Here is a 26,079-nt window from a genome sequence, read left to right as displayed (position 1 = left end):
AAAAGGCTACAATACTGTAGGAATCCAACTCTATGACGCTTCGGAAAAGACAGAACTGCAGATATAGTTAAAAGATAAGTGGTTGCCAGAGGTGGGGTAAGGAGAAGAGACGAGACAGAGCACAGAGGATTTTTAGGGCAGTGAAAATACTCTGATTGTCTAAGCCCATTCAGGCTGCTAAAACAAAATGTTATGGACGGGACGGCTTATAAACAACAGAAATTTGTTTCTCACAGTTCTGGTGCCTGGAAGTCTGAGATCACGGTGTCAGCATGGTAGGGTGAGGGCTCCCTGCCGAGTGGCTGACTTCTTGCATCCTAACACAACAGAAGGGGCTAAGGAGCTCTGCAGGACCTCTTTTATAAGAGCACTCCTCCTATTTGTGAGGGCTTCATCTTCAAGACCTAACCACCTCCCAAGGGCCCCACCTACTAATACCATCACCTTTTTGGGGTTAGGATTTCAACGTATGAATTTGAGGTGACACACAAACATCCAGGCTCAGCAATGCTAGTACAGTATAATGATGGATCTATGTTACACATTTGTCCAACCCTACAGAGTATACAGCAAGAAGAATGAACCCTAAGGTAAACTATGGACTTTCAGTGATAGTGATGTGTTGGTGTGGGTTCATCCTTAATAAAAAAAAAAGGTACCACTCTGGTAAGTGATGTTGATAACAGGGGATGCCATGTACGTCTGGGGGCAGAGGGTACATGGGAAACTCCGGCCCTCCTCTCAATTTTGTTACAAACATAAAACTGCCCTAAAAAAATTGTCTTTTAGAACATTGTTTTTAAAGAAGGATTATAGTACATCACCATCTCTCCTTGCAGGAGAAACCACAGGGAGCAGGGCAGAACACTTCCCCATTTGTGACATCTAGTGGCCCTGCGTCTGAATGACAACGCTTTTAGAGAAGGAAAGTCTGGCATGGTCAACAGGGGTTTCACCAGCTCTGAAAACACAGGAAAGCACTCATTCTCCACAAGAGTTCAGCAGTGTTCCAGTTTAAGAGCCAAGTCGATTAAAATATAAGGCACTTGTCTATCTGCAGAGTATTTATCTGGATTCAGGAAAGCACAAAAGACAAAGTGCCCCAAAGCCTGAACATGATGATGCCTGGGAAGGACAGAGAAGCCAGATTCCAACCTCAGGCTATTTCGTAGAACAGGAAAGACAATTAAGGAGCCAGCCATCCTCCAGGGCAGTATCTGCGTAGCAGTGGGAGGCCATGCTCAGAAAGAACCCTCAGGTGAAATAGCTGGGGACATCATGGATGCTGGTTCCTTAGGGGAGAAATGGGACATGGGCTCAGTTGGAAGTCATTTCCGTGACAACGCTGGCTTGGCTAGTTGGTACTCTCTTTGTGCTTCTGTTACATGGAGATATTATGCTTTGCATATATTATCTCACTAAATTTAATCCTCACAACAACCCCAGAAGGTAGGTCTTTTAATTCCCTATTTTGGTAAGCGAGAGTACCAGGGCTCAGAGAGACTAAATATAACTTGTCCTAATTACAGCTAGAAAGTAGCATTGTTGGCATCTGATTTCATGTCTCTTTGGCTCAGGAGTACATTTTTCTTCCATATCACATTCATCCAGATAATAGTTTTGATAAACCAACTAATGTTCTTTGTTTTTCCACTGCTATTTTCCACTCTCCTCGCCACCGCCCATAGCAAATATTCTGGGTGCACTGCCTTAGGGGAGGGGTGCGGCAAGACAGAGAGCTGAAAGAGCCAGCAGATATGTGGGGGTTTGTGTCCCAAAAGTCTAAGTAAGGAAGTGAGAGGATCAAGGCACAGATACAGAGACTAGGGAGAGCGCCCAGAAATGAGGAGGAGGGAAGCGGGGAGAATTATTTCCCATGACTGCAGGGGGCGGTAAGGATGAGAGAAGAAACATGGGTGGGCCTATTTCCCTGGCAGAGCCATCATGACAAAGAAGCTGTCACTGCAGGAACATCCAGAACACCTCAACTGCCTAATCCATGAGTGTGAAGTGCCATTTGAGTCTCCTGCCTTGAGGTGGGCTGGAAGCCACCCTTTATGGGAGGGCCCGTGGGCAGAGAAACGAGGTGTGTTCCCAGACAACCGGGCAGGGCAGATGCGCCCGGGGTGCTGTGCAGGCAACGCCCTGGGAGGCGGGAGGGTTTTAAGTGTTTACCACCTGGAGGCACTAAAGGACAAAATAAACATCATGTTGAATTACAGAAAAATTAAATTATATTTAAGAGCCACCTTGTATTAGTTTCCCAGGGCTGCCATCACGAGGTACCACAAAGTGGGGGGCTTGAAAAAACAGAAGTTTAATCCCTCCACTCTGGAGGCTAGAAGCACAAGCTAGAGGTGGCAGCAGGCCTAGCCTCCCACACAGACTCTAGGGGAGACCTCTTCCCAGCTTCCAGCGCTGGCCGCCGTCCACAGTGTTCCCGCATCACTCCAGCCTCTGCGTCTGTCTCCCCAGGGCCCACTCTCTGCATGCACCCCTGTGTGCCCTCTCTTCTTTTTAGAAGGAGATCAGCCACTGGACTCAGGATCCACCCTAATCAAGATGACTTTATCTTAACTTAATTACATTTGAAAAGACCTTCTTTGCAAGTAAGTTTATATTCACAGATACTGGGGTCCCTCTTCTTGAGGAGACACAATGCAACCACTGCACGCCTGCATCTGTGGTCTGGGACTCGTACCTGCTACACACCTGAGTTTCATGTGGAAGAGGTGACACCACACAGGGTTAAGAGTGCTGGTGTGAGGAAGGCTGGTCCTGGTCCAATGTTAAAGTGACATGGGAACTTGAGCAAGGCCAACTGGCCTCTAATGGTCTTGATTTCTTCATCTTCGTGGTGGCTAGGATATTGTCCTGATCCTTTCTAGCACTGACATTTATTGACTCTCCTGGTCCAGGCTGAGTAGATGAAGCCTTCCCCCACCCCTGCAGTGTGGTTTAAGAGGAATCAGAGTCTGCTGGTCTGAGAACACTCTACTCCGAGGCCCCGTGATGCCTTCTCCCTTGCTGGCCTGCTCCTCTCTCATCATCTGGGTCACAAAGGTATTACATGACAAATAGACAATCTATTGTCTCCTGAAGGCCACTGCAAGGATAATCTGGATTCTGGACAACAAACAATTATGTTGACAGCAGGATTCAGTTTTGAAATGCTAACACTACAGGGAGGTCTGCTTGGTGGGAGGGTCAAGCTGCATGGTTGCCAAGGAAAACCAGGACTTGATTCAGGGGAGAACATGCCAAGGAGGCAACACAGGGCTTAGGGTCTGCGTGAATGTTCTGGTGTAACTGCAAATCCAGCCTAGACGGAAGGCAATGACAGACAAGAGCCAAAAGCCAGGGATGAAGGCCAGCCCAGGCTCCCACTGGCCACCTCCAGAGAGAACGTGTGAGCTGCTGAAGGGGGCCGGACTCCAGCACCAGGAGGTAAGGAAGATGTCCTCCCTCCGACAAGAAGACAGTCTCAGGGGCTCTCCCGCAGCCAAAACTGCAGACGGTCTGCAGACGCAGAGGCCAGGCTGAACCTGGGCTGCTTCTCAGTGCCTAGAAGCCCTGTCAGTAAGACATAAGCCGCCACTGCGGAAGAATGAGGGTCTCAGAGCGGGGTCAGCGCTCTGTGCTCGGGAAGTGGACATGCTGCCCAGATGCCACGTTTACCAGCTGTGTGACTTTGGACAAGTTATTATCCTTTGTAAGCCTCAGATGAAATGAAGGTTAGTATCTTACCACCCATCTATCGGCAGCCGTGAGAATTCAATGACATGATGTAGGTCAAGTGCTTCATGGAGAGCCTGGCACCAGAAAAGCACCCAGTAAGTGTTACTCACAATGTTACAGATGCAGAACCAAAGCTAAATGACACTAAAAACTGAATGGTAGGTACTAAGGCCACACAGCTAAGCAATGACACCTCTGAGGTAAGAATCCAGGGTTCCTGACTCCGTTCTTTCATAAAACAACAGAGAAACTAAAAAGGAGAAGCTGGGAATACTTATTTAATTTATTTAACAAGTGGTTATCATGTTTGTCCTGGGCCAGGCACTGTTCTAGGCACTTTATAAATGCTAAGCCACTTAAGCTTCCTAGCAACCACTGAGGCAGGCACTATCACCACCACTTTATAAATGAGGAAAATGAAGACAGAATAAGTGACACACCCAAGGTCACTCAGGGTCAACAAGCACCGTGCTATGACTAGGGGTTCTAAAGAACATAGATAAAATTTAAGTATTACTTTACTTAGACCATTTCTCTTAAAACTCATTAGTTAAAACATATTCTTCTTTCTAATAAGTCTTTTAATGCTCAAGATGTTGAACAGACGAGATGGCATACATCCATCTAAAACCCCTAGTTATCCCTGACTAAAAGCAGCCTAAAACTTCAGCCTGTATAATGTAAACTGAAAGTCTATCTAGCCAGCAGCAGTTCCACAAATTGTAGACGGAATTCTATGAGATGGCAATTGTTTTCCATAAGGCAAGTCTTACAGAATCTACAGAAATCTAGCCTCCAAATTTCTAAAACTTCTTAGAAATTACTTTAAAATTAACAATGTTTTGAATGTCTCAAACAGAGCATAAGAACATAAATTAATTTTTATCTGATGACTTTGGTCTTGCCTATGAATACCTGTACCGATCCTAAGCTGCAATACAGTGAGATTTCAGGGTTGGAAGCCCCTATACCCTCACATACCCTAATAAAAAAAAAAAAAAAAGACTCTGATGACTCCAGAACAATGTACTTGGCCCAGAACAAAGCAAAGTAAGGGCATCAGCAAAGAGATGGAATCTCATCAAGTTGAAAGTTTGATCAAAAGTTCGAGAACTTGGGAACAAGAGGGAGGTCAGCATACAGCACAACAATAGTTCAGTTTTAGACATGCTATATTTAGAAATCCTTGTGAGGCATCCAAGTGGAGCTCTCAAGTAGGCCATTAGATCTAAGTTGTGAAGCTTACAAGTAGGGCCTGGGCTGGAAATACGAATTTTAGAGTTTCCAGCACAGTGTGGCAATCCTCAGATATGAATGAGATCCCTTATACAGGGGGTGTTGACTGAGGAGAAAGGAGTCCCTGAGACTCCTCTCATCAGAGGGCCTGAGACACTCCATCCAACATGAAGAGTTGAGTAAAGGAGAATTAAGTCAATGAAGGAGACTGAGAAAAAATGGCCACAGAGGTAGAAGGAATGCCAAGAGTGTGTGGAATGAAAACCCAAGATGGTCAACTGGGTCAAATGTTACTAAGAGACAGAGTAGGATGAGGGCTGAAAAGAATCCACTGGAGGAGTACCATGGAAGTCACTGGTGAGTGTAGCAAGAGCAGTGTCAGCGGAGTAGTGGGATGGAAATTACATTACAGTAAGGTGAAGCGCAAAGGGGAGCCAGTTCTGGACCTGGCAAAGTGTCCTGTCCTGGATTAATGCTATGGCTGAGACTGTTAGAAGAACTGGATAAAATATACCCAACAACTGCTTGACACTGGAGAGCCAGCAATACAGGTGCTGTCATCCTTGAGAGAAGGAGGTACAGAAGATGAGCTCCACATCCCCTTGGATTTTTCTTAAGCTAGTTTTCCACATTCAAGCATGGGAAATAGGGCCTAAGTAGAAAAAGGCTGTCCTGTAAGGGCAGGATACTGCAGAAGCAGATTTCCGGAGAGTGAGAGAAAAATCAGGAAAGGAGCCCCCAAAATGCTGTACCTAATCCCTACACATTGGTGGATGATGCCTAAGCTGCACGTGGGTCAAGTGGAACTCTACAAACCCAGAGGAGAGCAGCAGCTGGAAAGCCAAAAAGCTGATCAGATTTCGGCAGCATGCAGTACTGAGCAAACAGAGGTTAGAGGTTAACCCCTACAGAAGCTGTTGCTTATCCACAATATCCAAACTGATGAGGCGTGCTAATACATAGGACATACTAGGTTTGCTATAAACTAAGAGGAGAGGAAAAAACAGAAGATGTGCAGATGATTCAGGTATTAAAGAAAAAGTTGATCAAATAGTAGAAAAAAATGAGCATTAAGCAAAAAATGATAACTTAAATTAAGTCAAATGGACATTTTAGAATGGAAAAATACAATATTTTAGATTAATAAATCACTGGGTAGGTTTTACAGCAGACTAGACACAGTATAAGATAGGATTGGTGAACTACAAGACAGGTGAATAAGAATATGCAAGAGAAGAACATAGTAAAAATATAAAAGAAACAAGACAGAAAATAAGAGACAGGTAAAGCATGATCAAATATATAAATCTGTAAAATTGGAGTACTGGAAGGAGAAGAGTGAGACAATGGGACAGAAGCAGTATTTAGAGAGATACTGGTCTATTCTACATTTCTCTCTTGTTTCTGAAGCCATTATTATATCCTGAAGTGATGTTTCCTCAAAGTCTGGTCTCTGGTAGACATTCTCTTGTATTTTTGAACACCTGCTGTCTTAGTCAGCTCGGGCTGCTATAATAAAATACCACAGCCTGGGTGGCTTAACCAGCAGACGTGTATTTCTTACAGTTCTGGAGGCTGGGAAGTCCAGGCTCAAGGTGCCTGCAGATCCGATCGAGTTCCCACTATGGATCCTTTTCCTGGCTTGCAGATGTCTCCCTTCTTGCCACACCCTCACAAAGTGGAGAGAAAGAAAGCAAGCTCTGGTCTCTCTTCCTCTTCTTCTAAGGATGTCTTTACCCATCATGGGGCCCCACCCTCATGACTTCATCTTAACCTAGTAATCTCCAAAAGGGCCCACCTCCAGATACCATCACACTGGGAGATAGGGCTATAACATGCGAACTTTTTGTACAGGGTGTGGGAGGGGGACACAAACATTCACCCCACAACACCTGCTACATGCTCTGGGTAAGCAGAGTTGAGCCTAAAGGACAGGTCTGTCTGATTCCAGGGTTTAATGACTGCTATTTCTCCTGCTCCATGCTGCATCACCCCTCACTTAATGGCGTTTGCTCCAAAGCTAATATATTCTCTGTGTTCTATCCTAAGGGTAAGCAAACGAGAGCCTGGGGCCCAAATCCAGCCCTCCACTTGATTTTGTAAATCAATTTTTACATTATCTATTGCTGCCCTGTCACCACTACGGCAGAGCTGAGTTTTGCAAAAGATACCATATGGCCAGCAAAATCAAAAGTATTTACTCTCTGCCCCTTTATAGAAAAATGTTTGCTGACCCAGTCCTAGCTCATTACAAAAAGGAATCTGACTATGGCAATGTCTGAAGCTCTCACTGCAATTAATTTCTTCATCAACTTGTTAAGTGCAGTTAAGTTGCCACTCCTTCACGTAAAATAAGTGACGGTGCTGATACTCTGGGAGGGAAGACAGTGGCTGGTGCTTGGTATCAGAAATAGTACAGCTTCAGCCAGTAATGACTGATGGGCATGATTAATTTTAGACCTGTAGAAAAGGGTCTCCTGGGATAGAACAGTTTAAGAACCGGGGTCACACCGTGGAATTCCGTGTTCCTCAGAGTAAAACCCAAAGGTCTAGCTCCCGATTCTCTCTCTGATCTAGCTCCCAATTTTCCTCCCCCTTGCTCATTCTACTCTGTGAACACCACCCCCTTGCTGTTTCTTACTGACTTCCAGGAACCTTCCATCTTAGAGATGTTGCACTGACCACTCAGCTCAGAACAGTATTTCTTCTGATGTCATTTTAGCTAAAAACCTCATCTCCTTCAAGTTTTTGACCAAATACTACTTTTTGCATGAGACCTACTCAGACGTCATTGACAATGCATTCAGCTTGCTTGCCCTGACTCCACTCCCTATTATTTTCCCCAAAGTTGTCATCACCTTCTCTATTTTGTAATATATTCAGTTTTTACATTTATTTTTATTGTATATCTACCCCCTAATTGAATCTAAGCTCTTATGAGGGGGTAGGAATTATGATGTTTTGCTGTTGTTCACTGATGTTTCCAAAATATCTAGAAAAGTGACTGAAACCTAGCTCCTGCATATCATAATATTTATACATTTCTTAAATAAATGCATGTAATTCACATTCTGTTTCAGTGTCACAGAAATATTTTTAGGGCAATTTGGATCTATTATTTGGGGACCAGTCCATACGTATGACTGAGAAAATCATCTTCCCTTCCCTACCTTGCCAAGATTGGCCCACTCTTTCCTACCTAAAGAATAGCAAATAGAAGGCCCAGGGACTTCCGGTGAATGAGAATTCACAACTCAAGTCTACTTACTAAACAACTCGTTAATTGAAATACTTTGCTTTTAATCCAAGTTAGCACCTAAAAACTAGACATTGATGTCCAGCAATTAGGGTTAACCTACTAGTGTGGAACAATAACTTTCAACACTATATTTATATCTAAACTCAAGTTATGCTATAACAAATTCACTAGTTGATATCCTCACTTGTATTAGAACTGGTTGTTAGTCTAAATTAGAGTTTTTTCCCTCCTCCTTCCAGGGTTATCATTATGTTTTTCATGCCTTATTTCTATAAATATAAGAATACATTAAGAGTATCCATATACAACATCTTGGCATCAAACCAGGTCTGAATGCAGAAACTGGCACCACACATCAGAACAATCACCAATAGCAAAGTCTTTTCCAAGTTCTTTATGTGTTTCCCTTTCATTACACAAAGGATTAAATAACTCATAATTTTCTATGTTGTAATAACATCACCCATTCCCAGACTTTTAATTGAGGAAGAAAATTTGTTTCATTCAAAAAGAAAAGAGAATGTGTAAGTGCTAGTAGATTATTTCACATTTATCCACTTTTCAGTTTGTAGAAAGGCAATCCCAGGATATTTACGCTGAAATATTCTGCCTAGAAATCAATGTAATAGAAGCCTAATTTTCTATAAAAAATATTTCTTATTGTTTTGAACCATATTCCAAATTTCCAAGTGTGGATCTATTGAATACATTTCCACATCTATTTGATTTTATTATTTAAATATATCTCCAGGATGGGGAGGGGGAATTATTCTTTTAATAAAAATCTTGTGTTGACTCTTAGAACAATTAAATTCTTGCAGATATTAACTTCACGTGTTCCCTTTTCTAGCATTCAGGTTTGAAACAATCTATCTGGTTTACAGAAAAATAAGCAAGAATTGCTCAAAGCACTTTGTAAGCTTAGACTGTGGGTCTCTCAGGGTCTCTCCTGGCTCTCTGCCCTGGTTCTTCAACCAACCAGATATGACATAACAGAGATAAGCCTAGGGAAAAAGCTGAAGAAACACTATTAAGTCCTTCTAAGTTTGCATTCATAGAATTTCCATTATCACACATAGTGTCCCAAGATGGCAGCACATTGACTTAGGTATTAACTTGGAGACAGAGAAAGGACACTATAATCTCCATGAATTGCCTTTATGTAAGATGCTCTCATCTGTAAAAGTCCATACAAAGTACAAGCAATCATTTGGAGCCATAAAAAATAATATACGTGCAATTGTTTAGTTCCTATCAAGATAGAGAAATACGGACCAGATTTACTTTTCTGTTTTAAACAATCAAAAAAAAAAAACCACAACAACAACAGATAAGCTATATAAAACAGTAGTTTTCTGATACTGAACAACAGGCAGCACTAGACGGCAGTTACTGAGAGAGGAGAAACAAGTGAGGCAACTAAAAAAAAAAAAAAAAAGCCTTTCCATCTGAATCCCTGACTAATGGAAATAATTCACAACCTCCAAGCAAGTATCTTCAATCATTCTACTTCCATTTTTCAAAATATGTAAAAGTATCCACTTATTCAACTAATAGGTATTGTCTCTGGTATGTACAGTAATAATAAACACGGATAGCTAGCAAAGGAGACAAACAAGAAACTAGCAAACAACGAAATAAGTAATAAAATTTCACCTGATTTAGAGTCTGAAGTGAAAAATAAAACAGTAAATGTTTCACAGGGACTGAGGAGAAAAGTATGTGCCTATTTAGACCTGATAATAAGGAAAGTCACTTTTAAGAGGACATTTGAACACAGACCTGAAAAAGGCAGCGTGGAGAGCTAGAGAAAGAACATTCCGGAAGAGAGAAAACATGGCACATAAAGGCCATTTGAAAAACGCGGATGAGCCAGAAAACATAGTGAAGGAAGGGAACCAGGTAGAAAATGAGTCTAGGACGGCAGGGAAGGGCCAGAGCATGGAGAGCCTCGAGGCCCATGGAAAAAGCTCGCATTTCATTCTTAATGAATTCACTTAAAATCTTGCCAAGTTCTGGTCAGGTGAATGATATGACTAAATTACCATAAAAAATAACCCACCCTGGCCTTTCGAAGCACCAAGACGGCGGAAGTGGAACAAAAGAAGAAGCGGCCCGTCCGGAAGTTCACCTACCGCGGCGTGGACCTCGACCAGGTGAGCACATGTTCTTGGAGCAGAGGATGCGGCGGAGGCGGCGGCGGCGGCGGCTAGACCACGCGCTGCGCAGGAAGCTGCCGTCGCCGCGCAGGAAGCTGCCGTCGCTGCTGAAGCGCCTGCGCGAGGCCGGGACGGCGGCACCGCCCACGGAGAAACACGTGGTGGTGAAACCGCGCCTGCGCGAGACGGTCATCTCCTGGAGACGGTGGGCAGCTTGGTGGGCGTGTACAACGGCAAGACCTTCAACCAGGTGAAAATGAAGCCTGAGATGATGGGCCAGTGCCGAGGCGAGTTTTCAATCACTTACAAGCCCGTGAAACACGCCAGCCTGCCATCGGGGCCTCACACTCCTCACGCTTCATCCCCCTCGAGTCGTCTGCTGGTCAATAAAGATGGACTTCTCTTCAAAAAAAAAAAAAAAAAAAAAAAAAAATTCACCCTGACTTCTGTGTGAAGAATGGATTGTATTGGGTTAAGAGTGGGTACACAGAGACCGAATAAAAGGCGGTTTTAGGAACAGGGCCAGAAATGATGGTGGACCGGAGCCGCAGCTCTAGATGTGGGGAGAAGTAAATGAATTCAAAATAGATGTTCACGTTTACACTAAAATACGTGCTACACTGCAGATACCGTTCTAAGTACTTACATGCAATGGCTCATTTAATAACACAACAACCGAATGAGGGAGGCACTATAAATATCCTCTTTTTCAAGATACGGAAGCTAAAGCGTGTACACCTATGGTAAGTTTGTTTTCATTACAAACAGAACTAGTCTTACAGACTGTTGCTCTCATAGGAAACCAAGTACCGGCCTTTAGGGTTCTAAAGCCCTCACAAGGATGTTAATGGGCTAGAAATGGATTTTCCTGCCAATGCGCCGAGTTGCAGATAGGTGGCAGAGGAAGTGAAAGCTGTTATTTTCATGGCACCATGGCGTATTAGTACTGGAGAAATGCACACTGCACAGTTCTGGAGTCCTCTCTGCAACTCACAGTGGTGCATTCACACACAGTTACTACTTCAACTATACTTTTTGAAATCTAAGTTTTTTTTCTACTCTTTACAAGCATTGTTATAAGTGATGCTACTACAGGATCCCAGGCTTCAGGTGGACAATTTCAGAAGCAAAGACCAGGAAGGAAATTACATAGATACAAATAGAGATAGATAATTTATAGTATATGTAGATATTTATTGTATATTGTATATTATTTATATGTTACACATTTATCATATTTACTCTGGTATGTACATATGTAAACTACTGGCGATACCCATCCCATTGTTTTAGTGAGACTTTCTTCCATTTAGAAAAAAAATTAAGCAATCAAATTTTAAAAGATAATACCATGCCATTTGAAACTAAAATCCGATTTCATATTCTTTTAAAAGATTCACCATTTCCACTGAGGTTTGTGTTGGCAACCCCAGAGTATTAATTCAGTAAAGAAAATTAAATATTAATAGAAGTGTGGGATAGATCATTTTCTTTCTTTCTTGATTTAGAGCTTTATTCTGCTTTTCATTCTGAGGACATGAGGTGAATGTAGATGGGCCAAATAAAATTAGACATATTAGCATGTCGTAATTAATGCCAAATGACAAAAAACAATTTTGCAGGCCAACTGGAAATGAGCTTTTTTGGGCCTATATTAATTACCTGTAGTTTCAATTTTATTATGAACCACCAACTGCTGGAGCTGACTTCAACTCGCTTCACTTGTGCTTTAAATAATTCGTGTTTAATAATGTATTATGCATTACACAGCTATTCCTGCGGAACCTGAGTTTCAATTACCTGTCAGTTCAAATTGCAGGCTCCAAGTAATTAGTTTCTGCCACATAACCCATAATGGAACAGACCAAGTTAATAGAAAGTGGGAGAAAACTATCAAGCCAGGAGTAAATTTCAAAATTAACCAATTTGTGTACCTTTTAATATATTTCTCTACAGGAATTAAAGAGTTGTCTGTTAACCTTTCTGAGTCTCCCTTATGCGTAATAAAAGAGATAATGAGGACAGTTTCTGCCTCGTAGGGATTATTCATTCACCTTTCCAGATAAAGGCATGTGGTCCAGTTGTCAGGATTTCATCAGTGATCTGCCTTAAAACACCTTTGTATCCAGTCACAAATTATTTTGAAAAGCAGGGGCAGCTAGTACATGGTATTATATTTAGAATAAAATCTGAAGTCTTCATATGACCTGTGAAGACTTCTCTCAGCGGTTCTCAAACTTGAAGTCATGTTAGCATCGCCCAGGGGACTTTAGATTAGGTCAGATTCTGTGAGAGCTGGATAGGGGGAGGTGCTGGGGGTGGTATGGGGAGTTAGGGAGCCTCTGGAGAGGTGAAGGGTCTAGCCTAAGCTTACTTCATAAGTTTGCCAGGCATGGCCAGGTTTGAGAACCACCGCCCTATATGATCACGTCCAGAGCTACACTGCCCATGAACTAATAGAAATGCAAATTATCAGGCCCTACCCTAGATCCACTGAACAGGAAACTGGGAGCTGGGAGCCATAATCTGTGTTTTAATGAGGACTCTGGCAGATTTTGATGCCCACTAACGTATGAGAACCAGTGCTCCAAGCTCTTGCGATTCAAAGTGTGTTTTACCTTCCAGCAACATCAGTGTCACCTGGGAGCTTGTTAGACATGAGAACTCCAGACCTTCTGATGCAGAATCTGTATTTTTTTGACAAAATCCCCAGGCGATTGGCAGGCATGTTCAGGTTTGAGAGGCGTTACTCTAAGACAGTGGTTCCCCAGCCTCGGCTACAAATTGGAAGCACGTGGAGTTGCTGTAAAATATAGAGATGCCTGGTGAGCTGAGCAGGCAGCTCCCAGTTCTCCCTGTTTGACACAGAGAGCTCTTCTTTCACGATCTGGAATAAGCTTTCACGGTAAGAACGGCTCTTCTACTACTAGTGGCCGCATCTACTGCCTTTTTCACTGGCACAGCCTCAGAGGGAATCACAAAACTAAATAAAATAATCTGACTCCTGCCTCTCTCTATGCTCAGCGTGACTCGGCATCCCTGAGTCCCAAGCTTGCCTCTGGTTCTTCTGGCATGTTTTGACGTTCCCATTGCTGCCAGGTCTGTTCCCTGCAGCCCTCACTGTGCTAGAGCCACTCAACTTCCCCTGCTTTTCTCTAACTATGGGCACCTTTGGCCCCTAAAGCATAGCACTGCATAAGCCTTGGTTTCAGAGTCTCAAGTAAAAATAGTTCCTTTGGCTTCTGCCTCAAAGGGTAGACATTGATGGGGTAGGTCCCTGTCTTCTCACTTCCTCACCAGGAAACAAAAGGGAAAGCCTTTGCCTTAGTTTTCAGCTAAACCAAAACTTCCAAAGAAATGTATTCATAAAACATGATTCTTGAGAATCATCTCTTCATGGTGTATCAAACATCATCACCAGATCATAAACACCAGTGAGGTCACGTAAGGAGCCACCGACATTCTGTGAGTCCCAGTGGGACCAAGTTTCAAGAAGCTCCTTTGATGGTTGACGAAGGTCCTGGAACCTGATCCTACATGTTCTGATTTCAGGCATTCCTGCTACCACACTTTATCTGGCTCTAGTACCCAGGGTCTGACAATCCCTCCTCCCCTGAGTGCACCCTCTGCAGGGTCAGCTCAGGAGCTTTCTCTGGTGTTCAGGCTAAGCAAGGGCTCTCCCATCCACCTGGAGCACAGGTACACGGTTGCCAACTCCCAAACAATGAACCGGGAGAGGTAAGGACAGAAAGTTTGGCCAAAACATCGTTGGGCACCATGTCAGTACATTGTAAATCTACTTACAACATGGCAGAAGACATGACTTTGAAAAGAAATATTTGAGACAATATATTCAAGAAGAAAATAAACTATGATTACCAAAGGGGAAAGGGTGGGGAGGGATAAATTAGGGGTTGGAGATTACAGATACACATTATTATATATAAAATAGATAAATAACAAGGACCTACTGTATAGAACAGGAAACTATACTCACTTTCTTATAATAACATATAATCTGAAAATAAAATATGTATGTATGTATGTATGTATGTATATGTTTAACTGAATCACATTGGTGTACACCTGAAACTAACATTGTAAATCAACTACATTTCAATAATTTTTTTTTAAAGAAGGTCCTTATTTACCACAGAATAAACTACTTGTTGCTGGAGTACAAATCTTCCCTCCTACCCCATTTATTTTCATTCTGAACTCACAGGCTATTTCTAGTTGCCAACACAGCCTGCTTTACTATGCTTTACTTTACTTTACTTCCAAATCACTAATGGACAGCTGAAAATGTTTCAAGTTTCGGAGCAACTACTGAAAACCAGAAGAGATTTGTGCTATTGTTGTAACAATGTAATGAAGTCAGAAATGAATCTAAGAAATTAAACAGAATAATTCCTGCTCAAAAATATTTGTTGAATAAATGAAAAGGAGAGTCACAAAGGAATAAATCTGTGCTTTTCTGTTTGTAGCCTAAATCTAAATAAGTTTCTAAGGGTTGAGAAAACTTAGAGCACATCATTTTCATATTTTTTCCTGCTACCTTTCCTTTGAAAGCAAAAAGTTGGTTATTTTACTTAATCTCTATTCACTTCAAAAATTCACATAGTAACATACATAAATATTCTCAGGACACATGATAAAAACATATCAGTGACTACTATGAATGCTGTATGTGCAAATTTCATGCAATAGTTTCTTGATCTCTGGGATCAAGTTAAATGTCTGCATTGAGATTTGTTCACCTATTGCTGCAAAGCAACTTCTGTTTCTAAGGGCAAGTATTTACTTTGGTTAAATAGGCAAGAGTGAAAGTCACAATGGACTGACATCCAACATGAAATGACGCTAACATTTCCTCCATTTCTGAAGGCTTGGATAGACATAAATTGCAGCTATATTTTTCTAAACACTCACGTGATTTCGTAGAAATCCTAATAGCCCGTCTAATACTCATCTGCTAAACCATTCAGCCACTAACGTAGAAGGCAGACAACAGTGGATGGCATATTTCTGGAGCAAAGAATGGTGAGAGACAGAGAGACAAATGGTTTCATATTTTTTTGTTTGTTTGTTTGTTTTCAGCTTCTGATGCTGCCAGTTAATAGAACTGCTCAATGAATATAACATAACAGGCTCTTGATGGTACCTATGACAGTGAGAAAAAGGGTTTCTGTCTTAATTTCAGTATGGGGTTATTGACATCATCCCACCCACCTTAGTTTCAACAGGCTCCTCCTCTATCTAAGGATTGACAACCAAATGTATTAATGAGCCCCAGAGTCAGGCTTTCTGGGAGCACATCCTAGCTTATGCACTAAGAGACCTGGGGCAGTCAGTGTACTCTCCCTGTGCCTCTGTATCTCCATCAGTAAACAGGGATGACAGTAAAATCAATGTGAATATTAAGAGAGGTGATTTAGTCACTCATTTAGCAAATATTTATTGAGTGCCTGCTGCGTGCCAGGCACTATCGCAGGTGTTAGGAACACGGTGATGATCAAGACAGAGGAGTCCCTGTGCTCACTGAGCTTACGTTCTCATGAAAGAAAACAGATGGTAATTCGCTTATGAGCGTGACTGGCACTCAATAAATAGTACCTTCGACACATAGTTATTGAGCTCTCTTTGAGGCCATGTGAGTAAAACATAGTGGTCTCAGGCAAATATTCTCTTGAATATTTACTTTCCTATTTGTGCTTTTAAATTTTCCAATGCATTTACAATGAGCAGGGATTACTTAGGTAATAAATTAGCAAGAACAAAAGAGCAATGACATAATTTAACAAAGACCTAAAAAGTGTTTTTATGGTATCTAATAGAATTATGATTCAGGTAATAATTCAATAAACATTAATTGCCCACCCTGTTTTCAGCCCAGATGCATGTTTTCCAGCTTCAGTACAGTGGTCCATTCATACTCTGTAATTTCAGCATCTCTCATCCTTTGGTCTAGTCTCTATCCTGAACCTCCTCCTTTACGAGTGGACAGAACTGTTATTTTTGTTTTCAAACCCTCAGTTAATTAAAAATCACTCTAAATGTTTTTAATTCTTATACAGTTAGAAACTCCCAAGCAACTGACATTTGCCCTTTGCTAGTGAGCTTCAAATGTTGCCTGGTTTTCCAGGTAAACTGTCTTCTCTTTTTAGCACAAATGTTTTGTCGTTTTCTATTTTCCCTAATGCTGCACATGAAATGTTATAATTAATATTTTTCTTTTACCCTTCTATATAATCAGAGCATCACCAAATTCCAATACCTGCTTTTTAATGATATATTTTGGCTCTACCTAGATTAGTACAACCTCAAAAGTCCCAGCAAGTCTTCTTCCTTTCCTAAATCTGCTCCCAGAAGCATGGTATTGTTGTATTACACTCCTCCTTCCAGAATTACTTGGCTAATTTTCTTCTGCTTGTTTTACTGGGCTCCATTTTTTCTTTCTTCTGGTGTCCATTTTTAAATTTCCCAATTACTCACTTTGCCCTACATATCCTTATACAAAATAAAAGTATCTGCTAATTTACTTCACATCTTAAAAAGAAGAGACACCATGGTAAAAGTCCAAGTATTCCACATATTACACAATGAAGATATTATTTCAAAGAAAGCCTGTGCAAACAGATGTTCCCAAAATTAGTTTTCAGAAATTGCACTACCCTTTAGTGCTAAAGCAATATTTCCAAGACCACTTGTTACTTGACAGAAAAATTGAAAAATTTTAGCAGACTCCTTTCCTCAAGCATTCCTAGCACACTACGCTGTCCCATAAACCCACCTTGCATGTCACTCTGACCCCAGCTAGCCTTCTGGTACTAGGCATATGACTCCAGACCACATCATGCCATCCTTACCTGGCTCCCTAAGCCTGCTGCTGATTGCTTTACCTCTCCACTTCCATACGAGAGCATGGCCCAGCCCTTCATTCTGAAAAGCTCAGTTAAGCCCTAACTTAACACAGCTATGCTGAGGACATTACGAAATGTAAAAAGTTCTAACACAGCTAAGCAACTCTTAAAACTGAGCACTTTATCAACAATGTCCAGAGTTAATACCAGCCCCTCCACGTGTCTAGACTAGAGGTTTCTCTTAATTTCAGCACATCTGCTGCCAGGTTGCTGAAACCGGCTTCCCTCCTCAACACAGGAAGGCCCTTCTGCCAACAATTTTCCACTCTTTGGAATCGAGACCCCAGAGAAAATAAACAGAATATTTCTTAAAGTAAAAGTTTACCTAAAAGATACACTTTGTATGAGAAGGGAACGTCTACTTCTTAATGCAGAGTAACTCAGCGTCTTTTTTTTTTTTTTAAACCAATTAATTGCAAAGTAGGAGCTTGGTCTTGCACTCATATAGCTTACAGACTGCCTGGGGTGGCTCCTCCAAACACAAAAGGGGAAAACATCTTCTCTGAAAGATAGAGACAGACCTCTACCCAGAGAAATAAAATGGTCTGGCAGCTTTAAAATAGCGGTCTCCCTTCCTTTCTCTTTCTGCTTTCCCCATGTGTAGCCATAAAGCTTTAAAAATATTGGGGGTTGGTCTCAGAGAAAGTTATATACAAGTATAACTTGACCCCTACTCTTTTCTTTGCTCCTTATTATAAGGCAAACATTGAATTTTGAACTTGATTGTGATTTCAAGCTGAAGAGTGTCACATTTAATTTTGGAAACCAAGCCAGAGAACATAGCCTCAGGACCAACCAGTCTGCAGTGTGGCTATGTTTATGCACAGCTGAGGCAGAAAGATGGCTGGCAGCTGCAACAATCACATGTTTAGCATTTAGTGGTTGTGAGGAAGGATGAAAGCTATAACCTCACAAAAGCCCACAATAAGATGCTATGGAAGAAACCAAGAGGACCAATGTGGTTGCTTCCAGACTGTAGCATGCCGGTCGTCTGATTGATAGAGACTGGGTTACTTCTGTAATTTTCCCAAAGAAATGTATCTAAATACCCTTGTCAGTCAGGAATCCAGCAGGAAACAGATAACACAATCAAATTGGGTAAGTTGAAGAGAGTTTAACAAAAGGACTATATACACGGATGGGCAGCTCAAGGAAATCACAATTTATAGTGTGGTACCCCGGGCCAATAATAGTGGAGAGCTCTTACTGCCTCAGTCCTGAAGGGTCAGGGAGAGACAGCAGTAGGGAACCAGAGGCAAAGAGGAATATGTGGAGATGGGGGCGTGCTAGGAGTTAATGACTTTGCTGTAGGGCTACAAGCAGCCCATGGCAATTCCACAGGATTGGGTGGGACCCAAGGGGACACACACACTCAAGTTACTCTCCTCTCTTGCTCTGATATCCTACGTTGCTCCGCATGGCTGAATCCAAGAGGAATAGTCTACACAGTCAATCTCCCAGAGCATGAAGCAGGTAGAGAAGGGTGGAAAGTGTATCTGGAGGGGCAAACCTATGTCCCATTAAGTCAGAGAGCATTTCTAGTCTTCTACTGTTCCCTTGTTAATAAATACAGACAGATAATGTACTGAAAATCTAAAATGCTTTAAGGACTGCATATCTTAAAGCAGTGGTCTCCAAGCCAGGATTGCTTACCTTGGGAGTACCCCCAGACTCTCTAGGGGGTACATGGGCACTCAAAAGGAAGCAATTTTCAGAACTTCAACTTTTATCTGGCCTTTTCCCCATAAAATTCATCTGCCTTTAAAGGTGTCTGGGGTGGAGGTCGTTGGTTTTACATTTGCATCCTCATTATACCAGTTCTTCTAAACTTTAGAATTCATCGGAAGCATCTGGAGTGCTTGTGAAAACCCAGATTGCTCTCCTCATTCCTGAAACTTCTATTCAATAGGGTAGGGTCCGAGGATTTGCATTCCTTACAAGTGCCTAGGTGATGCTAACACTATTGTTTCTGCGAACAAGTTTTGAAAACCAAAGGCTTTAGACAATTGCCCTTCTCTCACTTCATAAAAAACAACCACAGCATCAAACACCCCTTTCATCCATCCTGAGTCTTAGGATGCATTCACATGGGATGTAAAAACTGTGAACAAGCAAAAGGATGAATCAATATGAATGATTCTGGCTACAGAGTTCAAATCAAATCCTTTTTTTAAGTCAGGGGTTTACCAAAAAATTTTAGGAAGAACTTCATTGAGGTAAGAAGGTAACTGAACTGAAAGGTAACTGAAAATAATTTTTGACAGACCACTATTTGATTTTTGGCATATAATTCAGCAAGAAGTGAAAAAAAAAAAAAAGAGTAGCATTGCATATAAAACTATCATTTCCCTTTACTTATTTATGTGAATAAGTTTTCTCAAAGTTTAAATATATAAAAAACAAAATAGGAATGGAATGGATGCTAAGCCATAACACATTTTACTTTTTAGTAGTACTTACTTATGGAAATGTGAATTGGGAAAAACAACCCTAAGCATCTCATTGAAAAATATTTCTTCTAAAATTTTACAATTTGTATAATTAGCTTTTAAATTTTATAAGAGCATAATATTGTTTTGTTCAATTGTATATCTGTAAATTACAATGACAACTCAATCCAGGAGAAGACTTTTAATTTTATACCTCTATGTTTATGTTTACAGGAGAAAAATTAATTTTCAACTTGATAGTATAAATTTTGATGTATGTATGTTGATAGTTTACTCAAAAGGAGACTTTCAAGCATATAAATGTATGATACTTGGATATAATTCCATGGGGGAAACTTAAATTTTTTATAAGTTCAAAAATAAGAAAAACATAAAGTGTCTTATTATTAGAAGAGTATTTTTCTTTTTTTTGTATGGATGACAGTGGGAATCAAACCATTATGGTATTTAGAGTCCACTGAACATATTTAAAAGAGTGATGTTACATGTTTATTTTAGAATGGCAATATTTAAAATATGCTGAAAATAAAATCCTTTATAATTGTTTTACTTTACAATGAAAACAATTTTTGTTGACAACTTAAAATGTGATGAGTACATAGTTTACAATTTTATTTTAGCCTAAACACTATCAAAGATCATTTAAGACTTACTGCCTTGAGGCAATCAGCTTTTAATCTTCAGCAGGGATCATTTGATGGACTCAGAACTCTGAATTAAATTCCAATTAAAACCCAGGCTTTGCTTATTCTGTTAACATCTCAGCAGAAACCATTCTTGTTCTTGTTTGGCATTTGCTCTTTCTTGTCCAGCTGGGATCCAAACATACAGAAATGAGTAATAATGGGAAAAGATTATACAATCTTGAATGACTCATTCAAAGACCTTTATAAACTTTCTCTTTAGACTTGTTTTAGAAAAGAATCATTTGGGTGAATTCTGGTTTGCTTAAGCAAATGGAAACTGCAGCACAATAAAAACTAAGGATGCACAAATATCAGCACAGAAACATCGCTGCGGCCTTTTCCTTCAAAACCACTTCACTACATTTGTAATATTGGGAAACATAAAAAGAAACAGATTAAAAATGTTGAAGTCACCACTGAATCTTTAGTCACTTGATAATAACAACTTTTGTTTTTATCTAAAATACATTTTCTCTTGTAGATTCTTCTCTTGGGAGACACGCACAGGCCGTGCACAAAATCAACTTTCAACTATTTTGCAACTTACTATATTTTTTTTCTACCCATTTTCAAACTCCATAACTTTATTTTGCATGGTATATGACTTCCAGACTATTAGCTCAGGGGTAATCCAGCTCCCACTTCCTGTACTGTATTGAAAATTCACCTGAGAAGAGCAAAGTTCTACTTGCCATCACATTAAAATGATGTACTTCTCCCTATACTGTCTCTCGTACCTCTTTTCCATTTCAGCTACCCCAGAAGACCACCATTTCTTGTACAGCACCCTGTGGTAGGGACACATTCTTCCACACAGACCACTTAGCCTTTAGAAATAAATGGAAAACCACTTCTGGCTGACTTTGAGTAGTGCCGAGTCTCCTTAAACTTCCCACTCTATCCCGGTATTCTGGGTGATGGAACATCCCACAAACTCCATTAATTGACCTAGATCAATAAAAATTTATTTGATAGATTTATAAGCATCTAATAAGGTTGTATATGCACAAGTAATGCAAATTCTTATATACTCCCTTGGGTCATTTCTGTTTAAAGTTCTTTATAAAGATATGACAAATTGCCCATTAAAAGGACAAGCTTAGCAAGGAGAAAAAAAAAGTCTTCGGCATCTGTCCGGGCCCAACTTCCCATAGAGGTTTGACATTCTAGGAAAGAAGCTTCGAAACAAATTTCCACTCACCTTTGTCCTTTATGATATCTTCTATACAACTGCAGAACCTATAACGGAGTTGTTCTTCCAAAGTATCAATAAAGATACTGAATAGAATGTGCTGTAAAATAACGCTCATGGGATACATCCAGTATAAAAATATAACGTTGTAAAAGACCTGTCTGGCTCATTCACTGCTGAGTTTCCAGGGCCTAGTACAGTCCCTGATACACAGGAAGTACTTAGTAATAGTGAATGAATAAAAATAAAGGGAGGGATGGATATCTGGATGGACAGGACCTTGGTGTTTTTGACATCTTCTGATCAGTATTTAGATATGATCTTTTAATCAGTAAACTAACCACCTAAAAGTGTAACAATTAGGAACATAATATTTTATATTTTTCTTGAGAATATCATGCAGGCTCTGGAGATTACTTGTATCCACTATAAACAAACTATGTTATATGACCTGGGACCAATGACTTAAGTTCTCTGTGCTTGATCCCTTATCAGTCAGACAGTAACAGCCTCTCTCTTAGGCTTTTTGGGAGGTGATGCACATAAAACACTGGGCCTGATTCATAGGAAGCATTCTACAAATGTAAGATATCACTTTTCCTATTGCATGTTTCTTTAATATTTGAGATTAATGCTTAAGTATGTAGATGTGAACATTATCAGAATTACTATCTCAGTTTTTTGCAGGGACATATATAATCATCTCTCTGATAGCCACAAAATCATTTCATCCAAGCCAGCAGCTTGGACTCTGTAATAGAACTAGAATGTAAAAATGTTGGTGCACATTAGAATTTAAAGTTGTAAATAACCAGACCAGTCACAGTATAGTAAAAGAAGGATTTTAGGTTTCTTTGGTGAAACAAAAGCAGGTATAAAAAGTTACAAAGATTTTAGATTTTCATTCACAAAAAAAAAAAAAAAAGTCATTCACATTTTACACTATACACGTTATAACATAAATACAGGAACGTATTATGTGCATTGTAATCAAAGAGGAAAAATTAAAACCTAAGAGGTTGACACAGAGTTGTTCTGTGCTCTACAACACCCAAAGGTGGATCACATTTCACGCAGCAACCAAGGGAACTCGCCTAAAGACATTGTGTGTGATTGTAGCTACCTCGTGCCTTCTAAGCCAAAAGAGGTATTGCGAAAAAGAATCCACGTTGGGTTTGCTCTTTTTCTATTCGCATTTTATTTGTTGTCTTCTCAAGATCTTTCTAACTAAAATTAGGGGTAGACTCCTAAATGCTTTCTTTCCATTACAGGTTTCTCTTTAGACATTAAATTAAGTGGATAATGATTCAAAGTCATCTTCAGCAGTCACTTTATTCAAATTAAGGGGGAAAAAACAGTGGGAAGAGATAAGGAGACGTTTCAACACACACACTCCACCTAACAGGAAGAAATGCCCACACTATGTCTATATATATATGCTCCTTGCTTAGAATGGGCCAACACCATTTGCCAAAAGCTCTACACTTTTCCACTCTTTGAATAATAAACACTTGATGCATTCTATCCATCACATTATTTAATCAGGGACAAAGTACCTAGATTATATAGTTCCAAACTGTGTGAGGGAAGTATAAAGGCTAACACTGAAAAACACTTAGCATACTATGTCAATTTTCAGGTTTAGGGGAAAATAACATCCAATAAATTAAATCAGTATGGCTTACTTCATTTATTTATGTATGCTTCACAGCTGCAGCATTCATACATGAACATTCAAAACTTTATAAAAGATTAAAATGGTTATATATACAAAATTTCTTTCTTTGAACGTGTGGTGTTGTTTTAACAATCCCCCTCCCTCCAGAGCCCTAAGTCTAGATCCACTTGAAACGTGTTGATCTGTAATCTTGCAAGTTAGTGTTATGAAAGCCATTAAAAAGTAGACCTGGTTGCGTTAATAATTAGCACTTTGACCCCTAAAAAATGCTCCTGGTCATAGAAAAGTCCTCCATTCAGGCCTTTCTTGTAAGTGAAGAAAAAGGAATGCAGCAAAAAAAAGAGTTGCATGTTGCAGTCTCCAGTTCCGTTGGGATCCTGTTAGGCAGGATTCAGCATCACATGCAGGCCAACCGCACCCGTGGTGGAGACGGTGCAGCGACCTATAAAACTCTGTTAGTTGTCCAGGGAAAGCCGTCCTCAGTCTTGCTGACAAAGGGCAAGGGAAACCATTTCCAGCCTAAACGAACTACAAAAAGCAGCCGAACCAATGATTAAAGACCTCTAAGGCTCCATAATCATCATTAAATATGCCCAAACTCAGTGTGACTTTTTATTTTATATACAGGATTAAAATCAACATTAAATCATCTTATTTACATTGCCATTGGTGCTGAAATTGAGCTTTTTAAATAGTACAGTAGGCTGGTATACATTATAAAATGGTCTGCACTGGAGGCAAATAGAAAACTAAAGAAATTAGATAGGCTGGAAGTGGTTACTTTCTGCCCTCGTTTTCTTTCATTTCGTTTGCTTTCTTTTTGAATGCTAGAACTTTCATTGAAAATATTTTGGGGAGCACAGCAACCCAAAAGGACTGGACGGTTGGTCCCAAAATCCAAACCAACTGATAATACTTCTCAAGGTGATAGGAAAGGCACAAGAAGTTAGGACTTTGGCTGAAATGATGAAAACACATGTTCGCCATTTTAGGGATCAGCGCCTTGACTCTTGCCACCTCCGGCTCCAACGGTGATCATGTTTTGATGTATTTATTGAATTGTCCTTTGCTGATGAGGAATTTTTAAAGTATTTCTTAGAATAAGTCCTTTGGTATGTAGATGCTACATGGAAGGAAAGAAAGAAAGAAAGAAAACACAACAATATTACTTGCTCCATACCCTAAACTACCAATACCGTAGCCGTAAATTGAAGGTGTCTAGTGGTTGTTATAGCACGGTTGTCCACTCTTTCTAAAGGACCACTTACGGTTCAGGCAGGTAATTTTAGGCATAGCCCATTTTCCATTTCCTAGGCAACGGATAGTTGGAAGGTGGCGCTGAATGAAACCATCTTTGCAGTGATATCTAATCAGGGAGTTGATTTCATAACGAGGTTTCATCCTTCCAAAGGTCTTGGCATTTTCTACAACAGGGGGCTGGCCGCAAGCAACTAAAGAAAAGCAAATTGGGTTACTTCCAAATAATCTCGATATTTCTATTAGTAAGAGTCTGTCTTCCCCCCCCCCCTTTCCCTCTCTGTGATACCCAAACAAGCAACTTCACCAAAGACAATCAGCTAGATTAAGAAACTGAAAATTTTCAAGACAAAACTAAATACTGAGGCTCTGGGCCTAGTTTGAATCTCATATTTCTGTCATCTTGAATTGTGTTTTTTTAAAGCAACCATAGAGCTAACTGGTTACACATCCATCTGTCCATTTGGAAAGGCCACTTTTCTGAGAAAATTCCAAATTTAAAAGCACCTATCTCATGCCATCATGTGGCCTGGTGGTATTGCCTTTATCACCACCCCAAAGTTTTTATGTATTACTCACCTTCACTTTGAATAATAATGGATATGTAACAATTAACTATTACTGTCACCTCACTGAAGATTTTACAATCTTTAGTAACATCATAGCTTAAAAATATGGACAAAATGTAGATAAAATATGGACTCTTCAGTATAAATAAAATATTTCCAAATCCAACTATGTTTCTTTGCTCTTTCCTGTCTTCTGTGTGGAGATAGGGAGCAAGTCAGGACATAGTATTCATGTTTCAATTTTGCAATTACCTTATAAATATTTCAACTCTTGGGAAGGGTAAATGAAGACAAATCTTGAAATATTTGATCATCATTTTTAACTTACAATAAAAAATTCTAAATATCTACAAACTTAGCAATGGTATAAATAATAAAAAGGAAATAGTAAAAGAAACCTTGCAATTTTAGAATTCAAGAAGCTGGGAAAATTGATTCAACTGAATTTGTATTAATATAGTTTCATTTAAAATTAGTGTACTTGTTTTAAATGATCAACTTTAAAATTGACTTTTATTAAGTGATTGTGTTTTGCTACATACCTCTAAGAAAAATATACCTTAATTTAAATATAATTTCCCTAAACTACATTTCCTATCCATATCTGATTTTAAGAATTCTATCATAAGGCCCACGAGAGCATGACATATTCTCTCATGAAAAAATGCAAATCTTCAATGGGAGAATGATTACCAGAAACCTCGATACCAAGGTGTTTGGATGTCAACATCTTAATATTAAAAGTTTACAAATATTAAATTTATTTACATATTCAAAGGCTGTTTACAACCATATTTTTTTGCAGTGACAATGTAGGTTTAACTTAAATCTTTAGCTCCTTTAATTTACTTCTGCCTGACAAAACAGATTGGAAATGACCTCATAACAAACAAAATTGTCTTTAATGAGACATAATCCAAGCATATCTTTTT

At 40.0% G+C, this 26,079-nt stretch overlaps 1 protein-coding gene and 1 pseudogene across 2 annotated transcripts in view; one reads left to right on the top strand and one right to left on the bottom strand.

Moving 5' to 3' along the window:
• Positions 1-5,750: 5,750 nt before the first annotated feature.
• On the top strand, positions 5,751-10,782 carry LOC116149679 (small ribosomal subunit protein uS19-like; annotated as a pseudogene).
• A 12,536-nt stretch (positions 10,783-23,318) lies between these two features.
• Positions 23,319-26,079, bottom strand: part of VCAN (versican) — a 104,548-nt gene continuing 101,787 nt past the window's right edge. For both annotated transcript variants that reach the window (XM_010982005.3, XM_010982006.3), the window contains 2 exons: positions 24,590-24,772; positions 23,319-24,444 (listed from right to left, as the gene is read on the bottom strand). In XM_010982005.3, coding sequence (XP_010980307.3) covers positions 24,317-24,444; positions 24,590-24,772 — 311 coding nt within the window. In that variant the 3' untranslated portion in view covers positions 23,319-24,316. The remainder of the gene's footprint in view (positions 24,445-24,589; positions 24,773-26,079) is intronic.

This window comes from Camelus dromedarius, chromosome 3 (genome assembly GCF_036321535.1).
Source record: "Camelus dromedarius isolate mCamDro1 chromosome 3, mCamDro1.pat, whole genome shotgun sequence".
Classification (NCBI taxonomy): Eukaryota; Metazoa; Chordata; class Mammalia; order Artiodactyla; family Camelidae; genus Camelus; species Camelus dromedarius.
The sequence above is the reverse complement of the archived record's forward strand: the minus strand, read 5'-3'. Positions and strand labels throughout refer to the sequence as shown.